The sequence below is a fragment of the Carassius carassius genome, chromosome 49 (genome assembly GCF_963082965.1).
Source record: "Carassius carassius chromosome 49, fCarCar2.1, whole genome shotgun sequence".
Taxonomy (NCBI): domain Eukaryota; kingdom Metazoa; phylum Chordata; class Actinopteri; order Cypriniformes; family Cyprinidae; genus Carassius; species Carassius carassius.
The window spans coordinates 11,391,783-11,401,028 of record NC_081803.1 but is presented as its reverse complement, the minus strand read 5'-3'; the positions used below and the strand labels follow the sequence as shown (position 1 = coordinate 11,401,028).

Below are 9,246 nucleotides of genomic sequence, written 5' to 3'. Positions count from 1 at the left end.
TGACTTATGTTATTCATACAATACCTACTCAAATAAACATCAAAAACAAAGCCGGCTGCAATGAATTTCTGTGCAAAACAGCTTTTACTACAAACACTTTTACACAAGAACATTGTTATCACACAAGAACATTTTGATAGAAAACAAAATATATTTAAAGTAGATAAAATTTGAATAAATAAAATGGAAATGTCTACATACTACATACTATTACTACTGTAAACTTTGCAAATAGGACATCAGTCCCTTCAAGTCAATGAACAATAACAAAGTGGGCTGCAATGAACATGCACAACTAATAACATAACGCTATAAAGGGTTGGCCTGCGCTGGGTGCGCCCCTCCCCCTATAACTGTTCTGTCTCGCGGAGGAGCTCATTTGTGTGCATCTGTGTGAAACACGCATAGGAAAAAAGAACGACAGAAAGAACGGCTCCCCTCCATCCGCGACTCGGCTCCCATCGTTCATGTTTATGAGCCGTTCAAAAGAATCGGTTCGTTCGCGAACGTCACAACTCTTCAAGTCTGCAGCCAGACCCTTCTCGATTCGACAGCAGATTAGCGCACGCGGCCCTCATGGAAACGAGTTTTGAGTGGGCAGGATTTGTTTTGAAAACCTGGCAACCCTGATCTGAACGCACGTGCTGGAGATACTTCTAATCACAGAACGCCTTTACTGACGAGATGCGCATGAAAATCGCGTTCGACTTTTTGCACAGCCCTTACATCTAGTTAACAAAGCTAAACAGCGTTGCCATTTGTGTAATAAGTTACAGAAACTGTTAAATGCACAAACTTAAATAATAAAATACACTTACTGGTTGTGGTCCATAAACAACGCCTTCTCCAGACAAAGAGGGAACTGCTCCATCTTTCAAGAATAATCTTTGTGCGAATCCGACATTAAACTGATTGAGACTGAGGAAGATCGCTGTCCTCAGCAAAATGTGCTGCACATAGTTTTACATGTGGAATATAATTTTCGGGAACCGAGTTAAACATAAATTGTAACCATTGATCTCTACGTAAAGCGTCCCTGGGAACGCCAAACAAAGATGATTGGACTCAGAGATGAAAATAACAGCGTTTCAACGACATGGCGACAAACACACTCTTCAAACGCAGCTTTTTCTTCTTCTCCGTGAGAGCGCAACAAGACCACGCCCCCTTTTTGTGTATTCCTGTGGGCGGAGGTTAGTCAAAAAACTGTTTTAGTGACGTCATTACTGCAGGAACTAGAGGGATGTAGTCCAAACTGGTCGTTCGTTGTAGGCGAATTCTGTTAAATAAAATGTCTCGCTTGGCATTGAACTTTGAGCTTTATAATTTTACAGATATTATGTATACTCTAACAACATTACACACTAACTAAAGTTTAAAACATGGGATCACGAAGAACGAGACCTTTAAGAGTTACACTCAGTTATGCACTGCAAATAATTTTTTGCAACCATAAATGTATTACTAGCTGTTTCTTTTAAACACACACAAGTCATTTAAATGCCCATTATTTGACCCTAGTCTAATCTAAGGGAAGCAAGTAATTTTTTTTTTTTCATTTGCAATGACTCGGCTGACTGCTTTTGGGAGCATGTTTTATGAAGCACCCTCAAGGGCACAAATCCATAAATCCATACGAGTGTTTCACTCGCACACAAACCACCATCGCTTCAGGATCCGTTGTTTTTGGTCAGCAAAGCCGCCGGTGCTTTTGCGCGTCATTGATTAATTGTGGTCATTAGACGGTGAGAGAATGGCCTCACCTAGAGTTAGAGGTGGAAACCAATGGGAGATTAAAATTAATCACTCTGAAAAGTGACAGTACTGACTGTAGCCAGCGGAGAGCAGAGGAGGGGAGGGAAGAGGAGGGAATGAGTGAATATCTCAGTGAAAGTGTATAGAACAATTGTTTCATTTTTATTCAAAAATACATCACAAAAAGCAAACAAAAATAAAATGAGGTTTATACATGATGTGCAAACCAAAAATACAGGAAGAAAAAAGTTAATGTAATATTAGTACACAGTTTTTTTAAAGAAAACTTTTTTATCCATCTCTTTAAATGGCACTGTACAGAGAACCGGCCTAACCTCTACTGTAATGAAATACCAACTGGGCTCCAGCCAAAAAGAAAACAGATGATTTGGTTCAAGAAAGTCGAATCACACAGCAGTTAAGGTTTGCTGATCAAAGATCAGCTTCCAAAAAGAAAACAGATGATTTTGTTCAAGAAAGTCGAATCACACAGCAGTTTAGGTTTGCTGATCAAAGATCAGCTTTCCTTGTTTACACTGGCATAAGCCTCCATGTTTAAACAAGATAAACTGATCCTGTAACTGCACCTTACAAGCTTAATAAATAAAAGCCAGGGAAATTACAAGTGCACGTGCTTTTGGGTAATGACAACATATGTATAATAAATGTTAATAATACCTTAGCCAGACTGTGTATGATTAGCCTGATCATCCTCTTGTCCTTGATCATATTCATAGCTTGAGTGCCAACAGCCGTAAAGACAAATGCAATCAATCACACCCAACATTACAGTAAATATATTTACACATTCAATTGGAACCCTGGTCAAAAGACAAGCAGATCATGAAAAGGCTGCTATTTGTGTACAACAGACACGCAGCATATCAATCAAAATGTATTATGCAAATTATGATTGTTTTGTAATCATTCATGTGTTATTTACTGCTGACATGGACCCACCAGCGACACCAACTCATTACACCCAAAGTTAAAAAAGGCACAGTGTGAACATTAGGGTGACCCTGCGGGATGACACACAGTAACCCAAATGACAAGAAACACTATTTCCTCAAGAATGATGACACTCACGGTGGTTGATATGGTGACTTGAGAGTGTTAAGACTAATCCTAATCAATACAATATTCATAAACATTCAAAAGACTTTTAAAAATCTATAAGCAGACAACAAATCAGAGACTTGAACACGAATCACTCCGACACGTATTGATGGGGGTTTACAACTGCCAAATGGTCCAAAAAAATAATAAATTCAAAGCAGGTTACGAGTTCCAGTATTAGTTCATTTTCAGATAAAACAATCTCATGTTCATATATACACATCACATGTACATTTTAAATCTAAACAAACTCTTATCTTTTTTAAAAACAATATCATCCAGAAACCAAAACCAACCCACATATTTTCCACAGACCTTTGAGTAAATGTTTCCAGGCTTTTGTAGCATAAAGAGATAATAACTGTCATAGATAAGTGGTTTAAAGGTGCCTAAAAATGTTAAAATGATGCAAATTGATAAAATCAGCAAAAAGAATCACAAATAGCTTGAGGGTTCTCATCTAAAACCAAGAGCTATAGGTAGTACTACATGCAATTCAATTAGTTCAATGGGTTTAATTTAATCTCTGGAGAACACTTAATAGGAAAACAATTCAAGTGTCTTATATTCTATAGGGCCCTCTATTTAAAAAAAAACAAAACAATAGCAGGCGAATAAGTCACCTTTCCACATCCCATTGAATAAAGTTTTTGTTAACATCTGTTGAAGGTTTGTAAGTCAAATTGTATTATCAGAGATGGTACAAGCTGAGTTCAACTCACTGCGATCTCTGCAGAGACCTTTATTTGCTCCTTCACAAATCCCACTAGAACAATGAATAAAATAGTGACAGTCAAAATGTGTGGAGAATGATCCCAGTTCAGCTTTACACAATGGAACCATCCCTGTTCTGGGCAGGGACCATGACAGCGATGGCCCCCATGCGGCTCAGGTTGGGGCCGGCCATTCTGCTGGGTGTGGGAATAGGGGCTTGACTAGGGGGCTTCTCGTACTCATCAGAGGGTATCTTGTCATACTGGGTCTTGGTGTACTCGTGCAGGTTAGAAGGAGACATGGAGCCCAGAGAGGAGCGCTGGCTGCCCACGCTGGTGAAACTGCGTGCGGTAGAAACACGACTCTTTGGAGGAGGGACATCCTCTCTGTAGGAGGAAGGGGAAAAGAAGAAGAAAAAAAAGTGTTCAATCAAAACCTATGAGGGGAGTCCATAAGATTTACTTCTGCATTTATTAAAAATTACATTTATTAAAGAAAGGTTGAAAGATTTTTGACATTTTAATGTCTTTAATGTACCTAAAAAGTTCAAATTACATCATATCTACATAGGTTATATAATATATTCTATTACATTAACTAACATGCAGAAACAACCAAAAAAGAAAACTGTAAACACATCACATAACTTTGTTGGTGCTCCAAATTACTTTGATTTATGAAGTTTTTTTTAATACACTACTGTTCAAAAGTTTATTTTATTTTTTTTAAAAATCGCTTATGTTCACCAAGGTTGCATTTCATTATTTTAAAAATGAAAAAAATATTCTTTTTTTGGATGAAGAGTTTAAAGAACAGTATCAAAATAAATTTTTTATTAATTTAATGCATCCTTGCTGAATAAAAGTGTTAAAAAAAAAAACCTGAATAGTCATCGAATCGATGCTTTGATTCGAGGAGCCTAATTCGACTACCAATCTAACAGTCGAATATTCATGGGGTGTTATTGATTATGCCCTTTTGACTATATGGGGGAGCTCAAATGTCTGATTTCACATAGAACTACTGGTTTTATCCCAATAAGTTAATATACAGTCTATTATGATAAAGCTGTAAGAATCTGAAAAGAAAGAAGCTTCAAATTAATATTTCAAAGTGCGTGAATAAATCCAACCACCCATATAGATTTATGTTTCACTTTCCATAATCCATGACCGACAGAGGAGCATCTTGGCGGCAGGGATTTCAAACTTTACCAAGACTCAAACTGACACAGGCAGAGACTGGATTTTTTCGAACAGGTAGGGTACAAGTGATTTCAAAACATTTCAGCCACTGTATATATCTTAACCTTTTTTTTAAACAGGAAAGTCACATTGAGGTTAAAACCTCTTTTACAAGTGTGACCAGGTCAAGACAGGGTCGTGGAAATATTATTTACCTGATACAAGATGCATTTGGTTTTGAGTCTAGCACTTCATTGTAGTATTACGTGATATCTCTTCAGCGCACAGCGCTGCAAACTACAATGCAGAATATTAATAACTATGACTGGGACTTGTTATATACATACTATTATGAGAAGACCATTATACCAAAACGCTGTGGATTTTTAGAGTTTAGCTGCCGTGTTTCTGCACACTGTTTCGTGAAGAACGCGTCCACAAAAGGAGTTCGCATTCAGAGCCCCGCAGATACATTCATGTACATTCGGGCCCTTTTTGCAAATAGCCTTTAAGTCTTAATTTTAACGTTATGTTGTATAAATAACGAAGCGTGTTCTACATGAAATTATGAGTTGAATCCCATTGATTAAAAACTTGCTATCAAATGAGTCACTCTAGGCTACTGGTCATCTTCAGTTCACGCAGCTCAAAGCAGAAATGCAGAACATTAACTGCTAACGTTTTAGGCTAACATTATTTTTATTTTTATTATTTTTTTATTTTTACAATAGTGCTCTCATTATAAAGTTAATTGTTATGGTTTCGCCGACGTTAAGTCTTAGCTATCTGTTAATCAAAACATAAAACATTATTTACCCCGTTTATATCTGCAAGGTGTTCATTACACATTTTCCCTCTGTGTTAACATTAGTAATTATGTTAGTCGAATGTCTGACTTGACTCTTGGTAATGTATTTTGCCCCGCCCCCAAACATATGCTTTGACTATCAGGGAAATATCAGCAAGATTCCAAAATTCCGGTTCGACTATGAAAATCGGGGACACCCCTAAAAAATACTAACCCCAAAAAACAAACTTAAATATTTAAAAAAAAAAAAAAAAAGACTGCCAAGCAAGTAAATAAAGCAACATAACTAGGCCATTTCCAAACCAAAAAACAAGCTAAATATCACTGAAAAACGTTTGAAAGCATGGTTCATGAAGTCGATTCAAACTTCAGACTGTATAATGACAGGTCAATAAAAAAATAATAATAATAAAATAAATAAATAAAAAAAATCATCTCACTCTTCACCACAATAAAACTCTGACAGGCAGGAATGGGCTCAATAAGGCTAGAATTGCAGCTGAGTCAAGATTTATTTGGTCTGTTTTGGTGCTTTGCAACTCAGGTCTCAGATTGGCTGAATAAGACTATGGATTTCCAGTGTAGCCCATTGGCCCTGGTCATCACCCATCCTCCAAATTAACATGCATTCAGCAGCAATAATCCATTATAACACAGAACACAGCAAACAAGAGCGAGACAGCGGGGTCTCCTCTAAGAGAAGCTGGCTTATTTGGATAATCCTCTTTTGTCATGGCCTATGTGAGGCAGCGCATGACTCCCAGACAGAGTGTCCAGCTCTGGGGTCCAAGGGGGGCCTAATACAGGGCCTGACCCCCTTCACAGAGAGGAATGCCATTTCAATAGGTCGGGGAAGCGAGAGAGGGACAGAGGGGGGAGACACTGACAGAGCAGGAATCAACTGAAAAAACAAACACACAGAACTGATTACACCAGCCTTTCATTTGAAGGGAAAAGGGGGAAGAGTGACAGCATCACTAGTCAGTTTCACTGGCCATCAGCTTTGTTTTGTCATCAGTGAGCATACAGGAGGCATGTGATTGGATGAAGAAACTGACTGAATCACACAGACAAAGGGACAGTGATGTACCAAATGGGATCTGGGTCAAGAGCTCCCTCTCTCCTTCATTCTTGTTCCTTTCGTTATTAGGCTGAAGACCGTTGTCTCCAGACAGTATGTCAGTTGGGAGAAGCAAGTGTTCTAATAATTTAGTGTGTGTCAGGGTGAATTACACTAACAGGTGTTTTTCTAAAGAACTTCTCATTTATACAATTAATTAGGGTCTTGTTGGAAAAGGTTCATATACACATGCCTAAAAGTATTAGTGTGAGTGTAGTACCTGATCTCATAGGCAATCTCCTTCTCGTACTTCTTCTTGTTGCGGGCACGGCAGAAGCAGAAGAGGAGGAGTGCGAGGAGAATGAGAAACAGTAAAATGCAGATTACTACAGCTGCGATGGTGCCGGCATTGTTAGGAGCTGCAAAGGGACAGAGAGAGACTTTGAGATGAACAAGTTTAGAGTCAAAGACATTACCCATAAGCCCTTTCACCACATCACTGTAATAAGATAATGAGGGATACACCACCTTGGATGCAGACTGAAACTCAGACTTTGCTATTTTAATATTTAAAGAGGAATCAGGCAGGCTTATGAAGACTCACGTTGTGTGATATTGACCTCCACCAAACACTCTTCTGTTCCAACACGGTTTTTAGCAATACATTTGTACGTCCCTGAAGCTGCCTCGGTTGCGTTTCTCAGACTCATGGTGCCCCCGACTGGATCTGTGCACAGCAGCAGACAGATTCTTCATTTTAACTGAGGCATCTGACAGCTATGATAGCTTATCAAAAAAATAAAAAATAAAAAAAATCTTTCAAGGTACAGGAGTCTAAGGAACTTACCCGGGACTGCCAGGGGCGGCAGTAGTTTATTGCCTGTGGTTCTTTCCCAAATGTACTGCAGTGGTTGTGTGCCCTCCACAGAGCTACACCTCAACACCATATCTTTCCCCGCATAAGTCTGACCCTCTGCATAACATCTGGGTTTAGAGGGGCGCACTGTGGGAAAGGAAACAGGAAGATGAGACTAAAAGGACCAGCAGTTTGGTTGGAGCTATTCCACATGACAATTTGCGGACTTATCAGGCAGCACTATAAATCGCTCCAATCGCATGGTGAAACTGTCCATGAAAGATTTTATTATTATTATTATTATTATTATTATTATTATTATTATGAAGCACAAGTATATCAAAAGTTGATATTGAATAATCATTTATAGTTACAAGATATCATGCAAACATATGTACAAAGTATATACTAACTTATGTATAAAGGACTATGCAGTATGAATGAGCTATTAGTATAGCAATGTTTTATGCATGAGACCATAAGTTTAGGCAAATATCTCAAGTAGAAAATATCATAATTTCCCTTTCTGACCCACTAAAAGCTCAAATATCCCATCTCACATATGGTGTATCATGGCTTCCTCGAGGCCCTTCTTTCACACTCCACCCATATTCATTCTCGCTGCTGCATTATAACTAATCACAGCATAGGAAGCCATGATCATGGTAATGGTTACTGCTGCTGCTATTACAGGTGCTGTCAATCAGTTTAATTAAAATCAGAGCACAGATGTCAACATTTTTTGAGATAAAAGAGCGAACAAAAGAGGGTGGGAAAGTGGCTGGATATTTGTAAGAGAGAAGGCATGTTTTTTATAAAGATATATGCATTAAAAACAGCAGGGGAAGTGGGTGAAATCTATGCATATAAGGCGGGAGGGAGATGTGGAAAGATGCGTTAAAGATTGGGTGGGGGAAGGGTGGAGAAGATAGGGAGCTCAGTGTAGAAACCAAAGCCTGCACAAACAGACCCCTTCCTTGCTTGGCAGGAGATGACATGAGAATTCAAAGGCAAACAAAACTCCAAATTAAAACCAAGAGGAGGAGACAGATACAGAGCCCCACATGGGGATGCTGAAAATAAAGAACTAAAGGGAGACAGAGTCCACACAAATAAAGAGACAGGGGGCAAAACAGACACAGGAATGTCAATGGTCGCTCTCTGTGATTCCTCCCAACATTGGGCAGGGTGTTGGCATTCAAGTCTCTATCGACATCCCCGTTTGATAATTGAAGCTTTAAAAACAGATCTCTGGGGCTGCTGGAACAGAGGCTTAGAGACCTGAGGATTAACAGCAGGCAGGACTGAACAGCAATTTAATAGGATGAGGGGTCAGAGCCCTGCAGCTTCCTCTAACAGAGAAATTAAATGCGTGGTGATGGACAGGTGGGCGGGAGAAATAAAGATGTAGACAGACTAATGCACGTGATTAAACCAACGCACACATCTGCACTAAAATCCCTATATGTTATTTTGAGAAAGACACTTTTTTTACTATTTGACATTACTTTATATAAGTTGAAGTTGTTTTACAGCTGAGCAGTGACCACGGCAAGCATGTCGGTATTCTGAGGAGATCACACTTGACTGGTCATAACAAAGGCGAGAAGAAAAACAAGAATGAAAAAGTCAAACTGCCTGATGCAACTCCAGAGGCATAAAGGCGTGAAAAGAAAAAGTTCAAGCACTTATTTTCTGCTGTCTGAGAAAAGATGAATTTACTTTTTCCACCTTGAATGCTAGATAGTTC

The 9,246-nt window shown here is 38.8% G+C and overlaps 1 protein-coding gene across 1 annotated transcript in view; it reads right to left on the bottom strand.

Moving 5' to 3' along the window:
• Window positions 1-2,535: 2,535 nt before the first annotated feature.
• LOC132132100 (coxsackievirus and adenovirus receptor homolog) overlaps window positions 2,536-9,246 on the bottom strand; it is a 46,255-nt gene continuing 39,544 nt past the window's right edge. The window contains exons 4-7 of the mRNA XM_059544355.1: window positions 7,488-7,643; window positions 7,245-7,367; window positions 6,921-7,059; window positions 2,536-3,974 (exon numbers count right to left, since the gene is read on the bottom strand). Coding sequence (XP_059400338.1) covers window positions 3,701-3,974; window positions 6,921-7,059; window positions 7,245-7,367; window positions 7,488-7,643 — 692 coding nt within the window. The 3' untranslated portion in view covers window positions 2,536-3,700. The remainder of the gene's footprint in view (window positions 3,975-6,920; window positions 7,060-7,244; window positions 7,368-7,487; window positions 7,644-9,246) is intronic.